Source organism: Podarcis erhardii (assembly GCF_964252035.2).
Source record: "Podarcis erhardii genome assembly, chromosome: 8".
Taxonomy (NCBI): domain Eukaryota; kingdom Metazoa; phylum Chordata; class Lepidosauria; order Squamata; family Lacertidae; genus Podarcis; species Podarcis erhardii.
The window spans coordinates 23161424-23178481 of record NC_138499.1 but is presented as its reverse complement, the minus strand read 5'-3'; the positions used below and the strand labels follow the sequence as shown (position 1 = coordinate 23178481).

Sequence of the window (17058 nt, the reverse complement as noted above, 5' to 3'; positions counted from 1 at the left end):
AGTGGTCTGCATGATACAATATTTCAGATTCTTCACAAAGCTATCTATCATTTTAAGCTCTCCCACTGCTCAACTGTTGAGAAGATTAAGGCACTCCAGTAGTACATTAACTACTGCTTAACTCAACCGCAGAAAGCCATACATTTATCTCACAAGCTTGCTGTTTTTGATACCAATATTACTAATGCACAATTACCAACACGTATAGCAATACAAGTTAGAATGGAATAGGGGGTTGCAGTAGCTTTCTGTTTCGTTTCTAATCAACCCAAAGAAGGTACAACTTACAGTTCCTCGTGTATGGCAAAACCTACAGGTTGCATCCAAACTAAGCCACACTTAGGTCCCACTGAAATAAATGTAGAATGTCAGCCATCACTACCTCCAAAGTGAGAGGAAATAGGACTCACTGAGGTACAGAGGACTTATTCTGGATCCAACCCTGTGCATATCTTAAAATGACTGATAAACATGTCCACGTATCATACCATCTTCATCATGCTCATCATGCTGCCCTTCTGCCTCAGCATTTTCCTCGCCATGTTCTTCTTGCTCATCATGGTGGTCTTCTTCCCCAGCTACCCCCTCTACCACCTCAACCTGAAACAAGAATATTTTTTTTCTTTTACACCGTGTAAATGCTTACGATCTTCAAGGATGTTTTGTAAATACAGCTCTCAAAGCTATGGCTGTTTTAGACATTTTCTATATTGTTCAATACACTTATTTTGCGCTCCATTCCTAGTTTTGGGCCAGCCCTGTAACATTTTGCTACCATAGGCAAATAACAAAATGGCACCTCGCACGCCTAACTCCACCTACAGAAGTATGGCATACTGATAGTTGAATCTTATTCCAAGATTGGTGATGGGACATATCTGCTGTAGAATGTCAAAAGTAAGTGATGCTCTACTATTTTTCAAACATATACATTTTTTGATGCGATGAATATAAAGTGAACACATTGAAAAGTGTTGCTGAGTTCATAATAGCTTTTTGTTATTATGTATTTTCTAAATTAAATAGAACTTTGAGGCTAAAAAGTGGTGCTCATACTCATAAAAGTTGGGAAAAGAGGGCATCAAATTGGCTACTCCCAGCTCAGACAATAGACAAAGCCATTCCCTAAGGTACCACAGGACTTTCTGCTGCTAGAGGCTAGCATGGATTCATTTTTGGTAGTGTGTAACACCAAAGTTGTACACTCATTTACATCCCAAATTGCAGTACAGCTGAAACTTTACAAGCCAACTTATTATTTTGCATTCTAGTACTAAATTCATTTAACACTTGCACTGATATCTACTTTAAAATAAATAGAAAGTTGCCCATTGAAAACAATTAAGACAACAACCTCTTCAACATCTGCTGACACAATGTCATCTTGTTCTTCATCTCTGCCACGAACTGGTTGAGACTGACTGATCCGCCTTTGCTGTGGATTTCTAATAATATAGGACGACTGAGACTGACTGGAACTACAAGAAAGAAATAAGCCTTTTAAAAAAATATAATTATGTATATTTACACAGCACCTTCGCACATGATTTTCTTCTCTTCGCACAAAAGTATCAACTTTAATACAGCAGACAAAAGAACCTCCATAAGTATATTAACATTTGTTGAAAATAGTCAGTTGAATATAATAGATTTCCTTTCTTGTTTTTGATAGCTTCTTCATTTAAGTTATTTTGAGCTACCAGCCCAGTCCACTTCCCATGTTAGCTGTACACCTTGTTCTACCCATGGCTTGTTTAACAAAACCACAAGCCATCTCACAGATGAACAAAGGAGTCTCAGCTTGTTTCTCCAAAGCTTGGTTTGTCTGCCAGCTGCTCCTGCTTTGCGCCTCTCTACCATAGTGAATGTCTGGGGATGGATGGCCAAAACATGTATGATTTACAAGAATGCATTTATAATGATAAACATTAAGGAGCATTACCTGCTGGATTGATCAGATGACGGCCGGGGAGGTAGTGGTTCTACTGAGAACAGTTCTTCGCTGCCTTGCATAGCATCTATACTAGTGCTTGCCAATGTAAAAGGTGCCGTAGGACGTGCAATGCCCATTCTGACTGGGATAATGAGGGATTCCGCTACATTGCACAATTCCTCCACAGCGTAAGGTAGCAAAGCTTGGAATACACGCTTGCATTTCCCAATTGGCTGCGGAATGAAGTTACTGGAAACAAGACATGGGAAGGGAAAACACTGACATCAACAGCCACATTCAAAAAGGTTCAGAATACACAAAAACCAGAACAGGTTGTTTAATGGTTTTGTATTCGCACAACTATTTCTGTTCATCCTGTTCAGTCAATAGTCAAGCTGCATTGCTTCCCTCTTAACACTGCTAAAATACAGCCCTTCTTTCTGTCTCTTTGGCAAAAATTCTGGTCCCCACCTCTAGTCTAGTGGTTGGCCTACTGTTCCACTAGCAGCCCAGTGGATACAAAACAGTATGTTGAACTTTACCTTAAAACTGAAATAAAGTTAGAAGTATATTATACAGTTGGAGAACTACATTTATGGGGAAAGACTCAAAACACAACAAGCTTAATTATAAAACGATGACTAACCCATTCATGTAGCTTTTCATAAATCAAAGCATTTTATTTACTCTGCAGTCTTTATGGCAATATGAATCAGAGGCATAGTGTGGTACCCAAGTTATACAACCATGGCAGGCTTTGGCTTACAGATGGTAGAGGACAGTGATACTATGTGGTATGCTGTATGGAGACATGCATCCCCATTTGTTCCTATGTTTCAGGATACACAGCATGAGAAAGCCCCAAGGTTTCTGTGTAATAATGCTATCTGTAGACATAGATGTGTGTATTTGTTTCATTGTACTAACTGAAACATGGTTTGAATTCACTCTCCAGAGGACTGTTTCCAGTTGACGTGTACACCACCTACAAAATACAATGACATCTACCCTTGAAGATGATCTGGAAGTTGCAGATGGTGCAGAACATGGCCACATGGCAAGAGCGCTACAGCAAGATGGGACCACACAACACCGATCCTGCACGAACTACACTGGCTACCTATTTTTTGGTGCTGGGTCCAACTCAAGATCTTTATATACTAAAGCACCAACAACTTAGGACCTCACTACCTGCTAGTTCTCTCCTTATCTGCCAAGCCAGGCCTTGCAATCTGCTGGAGGCAGCTCATTTTGTAGACACACCAGTGAGCATAGCTCGCTATGCGGGGGGTGACATGGGATAGTCTTTTTGGGCAGCCTCGCACTTGCAGAACTCCCTCCCTATGGGGATCAAGTTGTCCCTCTCACCGTTTTTAGAAAACAGCTTCATTCACACAGGCATTTGGGGGAAGTCTGAGAGCATATAGCTACTCTTGATGCTACTGAACTGGTGAGGAGGATTTTATAAATAACAAATCTTAAGCATTTTCTTTCACTGCCCCAAGCAGTAATTTAAGTTTTTTTATATTAAAAAAAGCTTACTTTTTCTTTTTTGAGGAAGCCATTTCCACACTGAGGATAACAAAAACTCTTGCCACAGAACGCAGAAACCTCATTGTAACAGAAATTGCTTCTTCTCTGCGACCTGGAGTGTATTTGTTCTGCAGTTCCTTTACAAGTGTCCCCAGCAAAGTATCTAAAAGCTGTAAAGAAAAGTTTACTGGAGCAAATGTCTACTACGGCTATGCAACCATGCAAATTCTTGTGCAAAGGAACTGAATACAGAAGAGTTATGACAAACTTGCCACAACTTAGATCTGCTAACCACATTAACGTTCATACCTTCTAAGCGCATAAGCACCGAATGGACAAATTTCTTTGGCACTGTGTTATTTAAATATGCCTTACCAGTATGTCTGCTGTACACTTTACAATAAGGCAGTGTGTAAAACAGTCCAGCCGAATAGTTCCACTTTGCTGATTAAGATACACTTGTTCTTCAGGCAACAGATGACCAATCCTACTGCTTGCACTAAGACTTGGAAAAAAGCAAAAGAAAGCAGGGGAAGAGGAAAAATAATGTAAGTTGCCAAGTCTATGATACAAAGTCAGTGCTCAAAAGTGTAATCATAACTAGTTCGTTAATACACACGGGTCTTTGTTCTCCTGTGAGCCAAACATGATCATAGACTTCAGTGCATTCCAATCTTGCAAAACCCGTTCCAAGGCAAGCTGTGCAAATCGTGGAGGTTCTAAATCATGATCTGGCATATCCGAATCTAAAGCCAAGGAATTAAAGAAAAGCATGTAAGCAGTTCCTGCAGCAGTTGCTACAATAAGAGAAAAATCTTGCAAATGAGAAAAGGGTCCCACCTTCAGGATTTGCAGTCTTACGATTACGGTCTTCCCTAATTCTTGGTGGCCTGTACTGGCAATGTTCTACTGTTTGTCTTGCAACTGTCTGCACCAAGAAGAGCAAAAGATGTTCCCCCCTGTAAACATACAAACAAACCAAGAGTTGACATAGGCACTACACTGGGGCTTTTTGTGGGGCAGATCAATCCCACTATACAAGGGACACTTGCCTACTATTTGGCATGGTGACAAGATTCGTGGTGGTAAGCAGCCGGAAAAGCAAATCAAGACGAGCAGACTTCTGTCCTGCAATTAATGTTTTGCACTTGCATTTCTCCCAGCAATCACAGTAGGCTGTTGGGGATGTGCGTTTAAGCCTGAAAGTAGAGACAAAATGTTTAAATACATTTTATAAATTTATAAACAGCAGTTTCCATATCAATATACACTACAACCAGTTTCACTATGTCCGTAAGCATTTTTTAAAAACCCTGCTAATTCAACTAAAGTGTTTTTCATCTAAATACCATTTTCCAGTTCTTGTTTGTGAAAGGCTACATTAGTCTGAGGAAACGGTGGCCTTGAAAATGGGGTAGCAGCTTCTCCCCCTATGATCAGTCCTAAGCAAATGCCTGATTTATCTCACCTCTCTCTGACACTGCTGGAGAGGAGGCTACCTAGCTGGTTACATCTCCCCTCCCCATCCCTACACTGTGGACCCAGGCCCAAGTTGCAATTCCAGCTTCCTTCAATCATTTATCAATCTGTTCACTAACAAAAATTTTAGAGACAGCAGAGCACTAAAAGAAATAAAAATCTACTGCATTTTCAAGCAAAATGAAACTGAATCATCCCTGAAAATACACAACAACCTACAGAAGTCTCGATGTTAGGAACAAACACACGTACTTGCAATCATGACCTTTGTGGCACACCCTTGCGCACTCTGTGCAACAGCACAGAGACTCCAGTAAACCGCATGTTCTACATTCAAATATATCCTACAAAGAGAAAATTGAGCATTTTAGCGGGGGGAAATGGAGTACTATGTATAATTTTACGATGCTGCTTTTAAGTGGTAGCTAACAATTCTATATATGACTACTTATAAGTAAAGAATCGTCAAGTTCAATGGAACTTACTTGCAGGTAAGTATGCACAAAATTGCAGCCTTATTTATTCTTCAAGAGTTTTCAAGTTAGATTACATTAAAATAATGTTAAGCTTCTTGTTAATGGTTTCTTGTTAAGCCAAAGAGAGCAGTAAGAAGCATCCCCCCACCCAGCCCTTTCCCCAGAAAACCCAGCAGTAAGAGAAAGGCAAGAATTTAAAAATCTATCCTTAAAAGCTCAGGAATATGAGCTTGTCTTTACACCTAGCACAAAAAAACAATTAAGTTCCCTTATTTTACCTGATTTATGTGCTCTGCACCAGTCCATGTAAAGCTGCATGTATCATTGCAACACAGGACATATAAAGGAGAGTCATCTGGGTTTGTGCCAGTTGGACAAACCATTCCCATAAACACATCCTCTTCTTTTTCACCTGAAGTTGCCTCCGCTTTTTAAAAAAGGAGAAAGATAGTGCTTAAAATGAAGTTATATATACTCTTTGAAGAGCTAGCAACTTAAGGTAATAATTCTCAAATAATTCTCAAAGGTCCTCTATGAAGAAAATAAAACATCACGGCACTTTAACATTACTGCTAAACCACACTGCACATCAGCTAACTGAATGCACTCATGGTTCCCTTCAAAATGACCTCAAATTGTATTAGTTATACTAAACAAAATTCCTCCTCTATAGAGAACAGGTTTTTATCTTTGTTTCATTGAAACCTGCCACTATTCACAACCTTCTATCAATAATTGCCCTGACCTATTTTCCCAGAAACGAAAACCAATGGATATCAAAGAATAGCCTCCTGCAGGGAAATTATTTTTATCTATTGAATCAGACACTTTTTGAAACCAAGAAGATAACAGGAAGTTATTCATGGACAGCAGGAAGACTGGCATGTTCTATTAATTCAATATTTTACATTTTATTCCAATGTCTAATCCAGAGATTTAGGAAGGGGAAAGCCCTCAATTATTGGCATACATAAAGCAAGAATGACATACAGTATTCACATACCTTTGGCAACTTTTTGTGCAGTTTCTAAAATGGTAATTGCTGCAGGATATGCTCTGCCGCTTACAGCAGACATAAACGGTGTCATACCTCTTGCATCCCTAAAAAACAGGTCAGTATCATTTTCAGTTAAGTTTAAAAGGTAGTCTTCTAGGTTTAGCAGAAAGAGCCTGATTTAGTACTACCCCAACTTTTAAAGTTAAAATGAAGGTAATAGATCTGATGCATAAACAAAAATGGAAAAATCAATTTATTAACAAATACAAAATGGAGCTGTTTATATCAAGGCGCAGTGCAGCTTTGTAAAACATACCCAATTCCCTCAAACATTCTTCATAAAGCTTGACTTCCCAAGTAGATGAAAACACTACAAGACATGCACATAAAGACCCCTTACTTGGCTGATAGCAGTTCCCGAAGATAAGGCTGTAAAACCACACTGTCGCATAACAATTTCAGTATGAAGTGAGCATTTGCCTTCCGATCCTTTGATTCCACTACAGAGGGTTCTGTAGAAGGACCTGCAGATTGGAGTAGTATTAGTGAAAAATAACTGCCTACAAAAGTAGCTCACTTACTTAAAACATTCTAGACAAGAAGAGGGATTCCTGTATCAAGCTTTATTATTAGCCAACACTATCACATTGTCAGAAACCTGATGCTAAATTATGAATTTGAGTGTATATAAAGGACGGGAAACTTCATGTCCTGAAACCAATATTGGCCAACATATTTTAATGTGTGAAGCAGTGCCAAATAGTTTTAACAGGACAAACAGATTGATATGTTAAGCACCCTTATTCATTATACAGAATGATGGGAAGATGCACCTTCAAGTTATAGGAGGGAACATTTAAGCTGCACTAAAATACATGTATGAAGTGAGCATTTGCCATTTCTTTGTGTTAAGTCATATGCAAGTATACAAAATAGCATGTTCTCACCTGGTATCGTGGAGGTGCTGGGTCCTTGGCCAGTGCCAGTTGTTGCTGTGGTAAGAGATCCCACAGCAGGGGCCAGGATAAAATCAATGTCACCATCTTTTAGTAAACAGAACAGTAGGATGCACATCAATACATAAAACACATCCCTGGCAACATGCGCACTCCACAGAAACTAACCACACTATATCATTAAATTTTCTTTCCTTCCAAAGGCTATTCAATGAAACTACTGGTAAGTGCAGCTAACATTATAGCAGATAGCAAGTCACATTATTGAAATAAGCAACATCTGCCTACAAGCTGTAATAAGAAAATTTTAACACCTGAAAGCACAGAAGTGGCTAACTAGCTAAATGCTTTGCACCACTGAAGTTGTAATAACATTGATGCAATGCATTTCTTATTCCTACACTCTTTCACAATTCAAACGAAAGGCAATTTATATCTACTTTTACACTTATGCACAAGTGCATGTGAAAATCTTACCAGGGTCCATAGCAGGAGGATCAGGCACCCAGCTTGGAGGAGCGATGGGAGGAGAAACTGGATCCTGATGATCACTAGATGAAGCCCCTGCTTCATGTCTGCCCAAACCTGCTGCTCTCAGGGATCTTCTCATCATCTCTCTCAGTCGCAAACTAAGACCAAACAGAAAATCCTAAAACTAATGCTTGCCTATTCTTGCGCAGGAAGCATACTGAAGGCAACCTAGGGTTCGAGAATGCCAAACAAACTTTTGTCCGCATTTATAACTAATATGTGGAAAAGAAAGCAATATAAATGCCACACCAATTATTAAATGTGAAAAAGAAATACGGCATGTATTTTAGACACAGTACTGTCAATGTACCAATTCAACTTTGCATTCTCCTCGTAACTGCGGTTAGCCTGAAGTTGCTTTCGCATTTAATTTATAAGCAAGCGTGCCCCCCCCCCCAAGATTGGGGGAGAAAAGGGAATAACTAGCAACCAAAAACACATTGCAGGTGGTTTGCAAGTGAGTGGGCTCCAACGTAGGACTACAGGGTGCCAGTGTGGTGTAGTGGTTAAGAGCGGTAGTCTTGTAATCTGGTGAACCGGGTTTGCTTCCCCCCTCCTCCACATGCAGCTGCTGGGTGACCTTGGGCTAGTCACAGTTCTGTGAAGCCTCTCAGCCTCGGTAACCTCACAGAGTGTTTGTTGTGGGGGAGAAAGGGAAACGAGAAAGTTTGCTGCTTTGAGACTCCTTAGGGTAGTGATAAAACGGGATATCAAAACCAAACTCTTCAGCAATGTATCAGATTCTTATCTGGTGAAAACAGGCTGACTACATAACTTTATGACCACTGCTCCACAGCAATTGCTGTTATACTTTTCCATTCACCATATAGATAGGTTTATGAAGCATTTCTGTATCCTTCTGCTGTGCTGAAGAAGAATTCCACGAAACAGTGGGTATATCTAGAATCACTGTTCACTACATCTATTTGCAAACTACTTCGGCAGTATTGGACGCCATAAACAAAGCTTTTCAGCCTGTTTTCACCAGATAAGAATCTGACCTATTGCTTCTTTCAGAGACTTGCATAGTCTTCAAAGACTTTCAGAGACTTATAAGACTTAGGTTCATTTGGTTTTATGTTTTTAAGAGAATCCATTAAGAGTGCCTATTTTGTGACTTTCAGAAATTCTTAAGTTTTCTGTTTATGTGATGTCATATATTTCATATTATATAAAGAGTATATATTGATATCATCATTGTATTTGCTCATCGTGTTGCCTTGCTTTTAGAAAGACTAGAGCCAGAAGCAAACTCCAATTCTCCTCTAATAAGGAGTTAAGGAAAGACTGTCATCAATCCCAGCCAAATATGAAAGAACTGTGGCTCAAACCAGAGAAAAGGGCACATAGTCCTGTCCACCTGATACAAGTTATGCCTCTCTGGAGGGTTGCTGCCAGTCAAACCCTGGGTTAGATGGAGGGTGCTATCAGAGACAAGCAGAAAGAGGGAAAGCAGCACTACAGTAAGTCAGGGAAAGAAGAAGCGAGCTCCCATGCTTACTGGGAAAAAGGATATGTATTGTTGCTCATCAAAAGATTTGAAAGTAGTTTGTGACACGGTATGGTGGTTTTCTTGTTCAAAAAACAAGAGCCAGAAATCTAACCCGCACACACTTAGGAACATGAGAAGCTGCCTTATAATGATCAGGCTGTCTGCCCATCTAACCCAGTATTTTTGACTGGCAGTGCCTTTCCCGGGTCTCAGGAAGAAACTGTCTTTCTATCACCTGCTACCTGATCTTTTAACTTGAGATGCCAGGGAGTCAATCTGGGACATTCTACATGCGGACGATGTGCTCTATCACTGAGCCACGGGACCTCCCAAGCAGCTCTTTGGATCCTGGCCTGCGTTAATTCATAATGTCTTGCCGGTAATTAATACTGCAATAGCAAAAAGAGAAGTTTCCACTAGCTTACCTTCTGCTGCTAGAGGATCCTGCACGATTTCCCGGTCCATTACTTGACACCACTGAAATAGCGTTTGCAATCGCCTCGACGGCAGATAACCTTTCAGCAAATGTGTTCCTTTCGGAGCGCTCTGCTTCTGAAGCATAAAGAAGAAACTTGGCATCTGTTTTTTACAGAGACATTAAACACTAAAGAACCAAAAGCTTCTCTGTCACTTTTATATAAATTTTGTATATGAAATCAACATGGAATTTCTCAATATTTATATGCAAATGTATAATGATGACAATGGGTTTGATTACTGAACAGCAAAAAGCCTCCAGCAGAGAAGAGAAAGACAGGACAATTTAAACTGGAAAACACATAACACACGAATACACAACTGGGCAATTCTAGCACTCAGTGGTAAGCAGGAAAGCTTAGGTTCTTTTTGCTAAATAAAGGAAACCAGTCTCCAAGCAGCCCCATAAATCATTCATTTTCTGGACATCACATTCAGAAGTTCAGAAACATGTATGTACTTTAGAGAATTGGTAACTGAATTTGCTTGCTCTCCCCTCTACTTCCTCACCCCTATTTCCTTTGCAGCATGCTTGGTAGATTTATATGCTACTATTTTTAAAATTGTACATGGCCTTGAGCAAGTTAGGAGAAGGGTGTAAATGGTGTAGAAATGTATTTTAAATGATTTAGAAAGTACACTTTCTTCTGCTTTTAGTTCCTCAAAAACTTCATGTATTTTGCCCCACTGCAGACATATACAGTATACATAGATGTTTCCATATTTCTAGTTTAATAGGATTCTCAGTTTTGTAGCTCTCCAGTTCATGCTGTGAAACAGTTTTAATGAATCATACGGGCCATTTTTTGACATAAATTTCTCCTTTCCACCATTCTTTCTTTCTCTTTCTTTTTTGCTTTGTTTCAACAGCCATAACCTTATGCTTCAAGTTCACAATGGCCTGTTTCGTCTTGAAATTCCTGTCTTTCTGCAAGCGTCATCTGCTAATTTCCCCCAGTGTACATTAGAGGCAAGAATTATGGCTGGATTCCAAGCACTTCCACACATGCAGGCAATGGAGTTGGCACTAGCTACTCCGTGCTGCTTTGAATACTGCACCAGATGGTTCCATAACCTCCAAGCACAGCTTTTCAGGACTGGAAGACTGCAGTGGGAAGGGAGCCTTGAAATAGCCTGATACACGCATGGAACATTGAGCGCAGCATTTCAGATCCCACCCTTATTTCCAAGTGACTTAATTTACCAAGTGGAAAATGTGATGCTGAACTGAAACTTGTTGCCAGTTGGGACATTTGTTTCCCTTTCTACCATACTCTCTTCCTGCATTTTCCAACCAGATTGCCTTGCTGGTTTATGACAAGTCTCATTATTAATGAAGTTGCTGTGTGTGTGTACCTGTGTCTGTGTGTGTAACTATTTCAGAACAGGTTTTGAACAATTCTGACTCATCTTTCTAGCCTTCTTGCAAAAGCTCTCAGAAGAATCTCATCAGCATGAGATCACTGAACTCACCCTCTTCCTCTTTTGTTTCTTTATTACTGGTTGGAAAGCACACAGATACACAAGCATGCAGAATATTTCGATTTCCATCACATCTGTGACTGAGGAAAGTCTGCAGCATTTGTGGATTCTGATCCAAGACAACAGCTTGCTCGAGGTTCATCAAATACTGTCTGCAGGCCTCATAGTCACATCGGAGAATATGCTGCATTAAAGTTTGCTTCTGTGCTCAGAAAAATTGAGAAAGACGTTAATAAAACAAGAGCAAGCAACATTCCCTTGCCCTATGCTACATTCTGCAGCCTCTTTTAGCATCAGTACTTTATCCTGACCTAAACCAAGTACGGGATACAAATGAGATAAATATCTAAAACTGATCGTGTAACATTTTAAAAGTACTATATATTTAAATGATAAACTAAGATTTTAGCTGTCAAATGCAGGATCAACAAACTGATTTCAGGACAGGCAGGTTGGGAATCCTATATCCCAGCTGCAATGCTTTTAAAATTGTATGTGTGGCAAACAAATTTTAGTTATACATTTATTTACATGTTAAAAATCTTTATATCCCATTTATCCCTTCAATAAGGAGGTTGTCTAAAGTGGCTTACAAATAAAAAGCAAACATAAAAGCAACGATAATCCAGTTATGAAAACACAAATTAACAACATTTAAAAAACAACTAAAAAGTAAACACACTAGCACTAGAAATCAATATTTAAGCAACAGAATCAAAGCTTGTTTTGAAAGGAAAGTTTTAATTTGCTAGTGGAATTTAAATAAAAAGGACTATAACCTATTTTAGCATTGTTTTTAAAAGCATTTTGAATACCTAGATATCCCATCTTATTAAAAACTGTTATTTAAAGTTAATTTCTGGGGTGGATGAATTTTTTTTAATAAATCACAACATCCGAAAATGATGTTCCAAAACTGCTATCACAGTAAAACAGAGAGAAGATGAACATACACAACTATTTGCACATGATTCTATGAATCTATGTGCTCTTTTGGGTTTGCCCTTCCTGACCCACTTATAAGTGGAAATGTGGATTAAGCTATGTTTTTTAAAAATCACATTTTCTCCCTGCATTAAAGAGAATTTAGGTCCAGAGCACCTATAAACAGTAATAGCAAACATTTGAAGAAAAAAATAGACTTTATACTAGAAGTATCAATTTAGACAGCTGCATTTTGTAACTAGCAGTAAGCTACTTTTGTCACAGAGCTCTCATATCTAAGATTACTCTGTTTAGATATATTTGTAAAAAGGAAAAGTTCAGTTGAAAACACTGAGTAATCCAGGTGGTGCAAGATAATGTCTCTAAGAGAGAGTATGACAGATATATATGATTACCTCAACAGCCATTATAATGATAGCAGCTTTCTTTTTGATGGTTGAATTGGCAGGAAGGTTTGTTAAGGAATGAACTCCCATTCCCAGGCTGCTAATAGGTGGAAGATCAAGCCAATCAGGGTCTCTTATTCCTCCCATACAGTCTTTTGCCATTGGATATATAGTGCCATTTCCATCTCGAAGAATGATTGGAGATTCCTGCAAAAAAGTAGATTTTTATAGAATTTAAATTATCATTATTTTTCTCATTCGTTATTGATTTGTAGCCCTATCACCTGACATAGCAACATAGCTGCACCGATGAAGCCAGTCTGGTGTTCCTGCTGATATGCCCACACAGTGCTGACGTCCCTATCACCTGATACCTCTCCCTCCAGGTAAGGTAAGGTAAAGGTAAAGGACCCCTGGACAGTTAAGTCCAGTCAAAGGCGACTGTGGGGTGCGTCACTCATCTCGTTTCAGGCTGAGGGAGCCGGCGTTTGTCCACAGACAGCTTTCTGGGTCATGTGGCCAGCGTGACTAAACCGCTTCTGGCACAACGGAACACCGTGATGGAAACCAGAGCGCATGGAAACACCGTTTACCTTCCCACCACAGCAGTACCTATTTATCTATTTGCACAGGTATACTTTCGGACTGCTAGGTTGGCAGAAGCTGGGACAGAGCAATGAGAGCTCACCCTGTCGCGGGGATTCGAACGGCCGACCTTCCGACTGGCAAGTCAAAGAGGCTTAGTGGTTTAGACCACAGCGCCACCCGCATCTCTCCAGGTTGTGTCAGACAACAGGTGTAGTACCTGTCGTCCTCACCGAACACTCCTGCAAATATCCAGAATGGACTAGAAGACCGAGTTCAAATGCTTTCTTAGTGCAGTTTGAATAGGGGAATACATATACTTTACTACAATATCTAGTATCAGAAGCATGCATGGTTGTGTCCCTCTCTTCTTTGTGTGGGGATTAAACACTTGCAAGTCGTGTCTCTTCAGATTCTGCAGTTAGGTTGCAAGGCAAGTGAGAAGAGGAGGGATTCTTCCCAAGATCCATTAACTTGTGTCAGTAGCTTACAAAGCCTTATCCCTCACTATACCATTGATCTACCCACCTTTTTCTTTACCACTTCCTTCACCTTCATCAGGAACACTGACAGTCAAGTTAAGTCTGCCATGATGATTTATTTTTCAATATTTCTTGTTTAATGGAATCATTTATCAACATTAAGCAACCCATTAAAGAGGTACTTTTAGGGTGGTAGGAAACACCGAAAATGGATGAAGCTGAGAAGAAACAAACCTGTCCAGCAGTGAAAATAGCAACACTCCTCTCATTCTGCCCAAGGAAAGCAATACTGCTAGTGGGGAAATTGTTTTCTTGTTCTGCTTTTCCAGTTGCAAGATCAAATATGCAATATCTAACCCAGTTCCCGGTCTTCAGGACGGCATGTACTCCTGAAAGAGTGCAAAAAAGAACACTGACCAACAAACTATTTGCTCCAAAAAATATTTAAAACCATTAAACTAGCAAATATTGATTAATGAAAATTAAGATGACTCAGTTTAACAATTCTCTAACAGGATAAGTACCTTTCTTTTTTCTAAAGCAAGCAATAGATAAAATGAGAAGGAAAAAACCCTTCATCCTTACCTTTGGAATCTACATTCACAGCTAGGATTTCTGTTTTTTCTGGAATACATAACTTTTTAGGAGTCCTCTGAAAACAATCTGGAACTTTTGGTGTCCCACCAGTTTTTACCACCTGTAACAAAAGCAGATTTCTGTATTTCCAATGCAATCTAAAGAATTGGGTTAATTCCCCTCTCTTTAAGAATGTACAATTTGCTTGAAAAGACTAGGATTCTTCTGCAACAGCAGCTAACCAGATGCCTAACAAGCTCATTAGCCGTGCATAATGGTGAAAGCCATCCCCTCTTTTTTGTCCTCAGCATGTGATAAGCATAAGTATGCCATCTATTAATGTGAGGGCTCCACTTAGCTGTCATAGCTAATAGACAATGATCAATCCATGAATTGGTCTACACTTTTTAATGCCATCTAAGCAAATGACCAGCACTACATCCCAGCCATGTATTTAAAGTAATTTATGTGTTGAGTGAAGTTCTTTCTTTTGCCTGTTCCGAACCTACTGCCTAATGTCACAGACTTCAGATTCTTATAAAAGAAAAATTACTCTGTGTGTAATTTCTAAAATCTAACTTATGTCTCCCCTTAGATGTCTGTCTTTCTAAACTAAAAAATATGCAACTTCTGAAGACTTTACTTTTAATATCTCTGGTTCTTATATTCTCAAAGTCTGACACCTCTTTGAGATGGAGTGATGGAAGTGAACATAAACTCTAGAAACTGTGGCCACAGCAGAGATAATCGAACAGGGCCAAAGTCCTGGCATTGCAAACATACCTGGAGCTCATCTATCCTGAGCAACCGACAATCTTGGAGAAGAGAAGATGGATCAGGATCCGAACCAGAGCTGTTTGTACAATTTGCAGTAGTAGATGTCCCCGGAAATTTTACAGCAACATAAGCACCATCCACTTTCAGTACCTATAAAAGAGAACATATTGCATAGTGTTGAAGCAGAATTAAAACTCTCTGAAGTGAAGCGGGGGGTGGGGAATCACTGTACTTAAAATCACTGTACTTAAAACATCCAGAAAAGCAAGCAGTGCCACCACACAAAACCACATTTTCACCAACCATTTCAAACCGCTATGGCTAGGTTTGCTGGTAAAACAGCTTTCTTCTATCCATTTTTAAAGGATTGGTACACAGCAAATTAAAGGAAACTAAGAAAGCTTTTTTTTATACAAACCTTCCCAACAGGAACATTCTTAACATCTTCCACAAACACAACTTCCCTAAGAGACCACTGTTCTTCATTCACTTTCTCCTCTTCTTTTGGGGCAGGGGTAGATCGCCGCCGCTCTTAAGGAAAAAGTAACAGATTAAAAGTCTCCTTTGCAGCATGTCTGCGACATGCATATTCTATGTCTAAAAAAGTAGCACATGGCTACTTATGTCACTTTTCACAGGAAGTGCCTTCTGTGAAGTTTGCGCCATCTTACTTAAGTTGGTATTTTGCTAATTTTATCCTGTAAGTATTCCTCTGTGGAACACTGTTTCTTACATAATTCAGGAATTAAATATGGATACATTAATATAATTGGCAGGTGTTGTACCTCAGTGGTTTTCAACAAGGCAAAAACTCCCCATATGACTTACTATATGGCATTGATGCACTGCTTGCTATTGAAGAAGCATCACTACAGGTAGAAGCTGGAGACGGTGGTGGACCCATTTCAGTTTTCACTGGTTCCTGTTTGCTTTCAGGCCTAGGATTTTTTTAAAAAAAAAAAACAAAAACAACAAGGCAGTTGTTACATCTATTTTCCCTGAATACAATGTGAAAATTAGTCAACCCTTTGAACAGAGATACTAACTTCTGAATTGTTTCTTAAGGCAACAGATGCAATATAACAGCAAACATATACTGCAACAATATACAGAAGAACTGTTTATGGCCATTTTCAAACCATTAATTTGTATTGGGGGGAAATCAACATACTCTTTATGTGCTTTGTCAGTATGAAAAAGCAATGCAAAGCCATTCTTTGTGTGACTTGCTTTTTTCAAGTATTTATTAAACAGTCTTCAGAGCAGTATTTACAGCCCCCTATTGCACTCATGTCTGTTTCATTTATGGAAACAGTGAGGAGCTGGAATACAGAGACCCACAATCTAATGCCAGTTCAAGATCTTTTTCAGCCACCGTCTACTGTTTCCCTGTCAAAAGTATCGAACACTTACTTTGCTTCAGTTGTTTTACTAGCTTTCTCCATGTTCTTTAAACTCTCTGGTGACCGGAGCTGAAACCTACAGCTGTCATTCATATTCCAAACAGATTCCATTAAGACGCCAACTTTAGGAATCCCAGCGCTAATTGAAAAAGCAACAGCTCCAGCATGATAGAGAGGATTATTTCTCAAACACACCTGCAATCAATCAACAAGGGAGGTAAACAACTCTTTTTATTTGTTTGTTTGTTACCCATCCTTCACCCTAAAGTCCCATTCATACCAAATGAAGAATCAAAACTATGTAAGCAAAACAATACTTTGAAGAGGTTAAGTACTTAATATAGTTTTATCAGTTTTTTTAGTAGTGACATATGGAATATTATCTCTATCTTAGCCGCAAAAGTCTTAGAATGGGTGTAGCCAATAGGGTGCACCTTCCAGATATTTCTGGACTACAACTCCTATCATCCTTAGCAATTGGCTATGCTGGCTAGGACTGGTAGGAATTGTAATCCAACAGTATCTGGAGGGAACCACATTGGCTACCC

General features: G+C 39.4%; 1 protein-coding gene across 8 annotated transcripts in view; it reads right to left on the bottom strand.

The window, feature by feature from the left end:
* UBR5 (ubiquitin protein ligase E3 component n-recognin 5) overlaps positions 1–17058 on the bottom strand; it is a 65667-nt gene that overhangs the window by 16935 nt on the left and 31674 nt on the right. For 6 of the 8 annotated variants that reach the window (XM_081873282.1, XM_081873283.1, XM_081873285.1 and 3 more), the window contains 23 exons: positions 16521–16705; positions 15936–16045; positions 15526–15638; positions 15114–15257; positions 14340–14451; positions 13989–14143; positions 12697–12894; positions 11348–11558; positions 9823–9949; positions 7852–8003; positions 7366–7461; positions 6819–6942; positions 6425–6522; positions 5700–5848; positions 5198–5289; positions 4519–4665; positions 4307–4425; positions 4086–4212; positions 3842–3971; positions 3476–3636; positions 1943–2182; positions 1355–1478; positions 489–600 (listed from right to left, as the gene is read on the bottom strand). In XM_081873282.1, the coding sequence (XP_081729408.1) occupies positions 489–600; positions 1355–1478; positions 1943–2182; positions 3476–3636; positions 3842–3971; positions 4086–4212; positions 4307–4425; positions 4519–4665; positions 5198–5289; positions 5700–5848; positions 6425–6522; positions 6819–6942; positions 7366–7461; positions 7852–8003; positions 9823–9949; positions 11348–11558; positions 12697–12894; positions 13989–14143; positions 14340–14451; positions 15114–15257; positions 15526–15638; positions 15936–16045; positions 16521–16705 (3226 nt within the window). The remainder of the gene's footprint in view (positions 1–488; positions 601–1354; positions 1479–1942; positions 2183–3475; positions 3637–3841; positions 3972–4085; positions 4213–4306; positions 4426–4518; positions 4666–5197; positions 5290–5699; positions 5849–6424; positions 6523–6818; positions 6943–7365; positions 7462–7851; positions 8004–9822; positions 9950–11347; positions 11559–12696; positions 12895–13988; positions 14144–14339; positions 14452–15113; positions 15258–15525; positions 15639–15935; positions 16046–16520; positions 16706–17058) is intronic. The other 2 variants (XM_081873280.1, XM_081873281.1) reach the window with 2 other exon arrangements.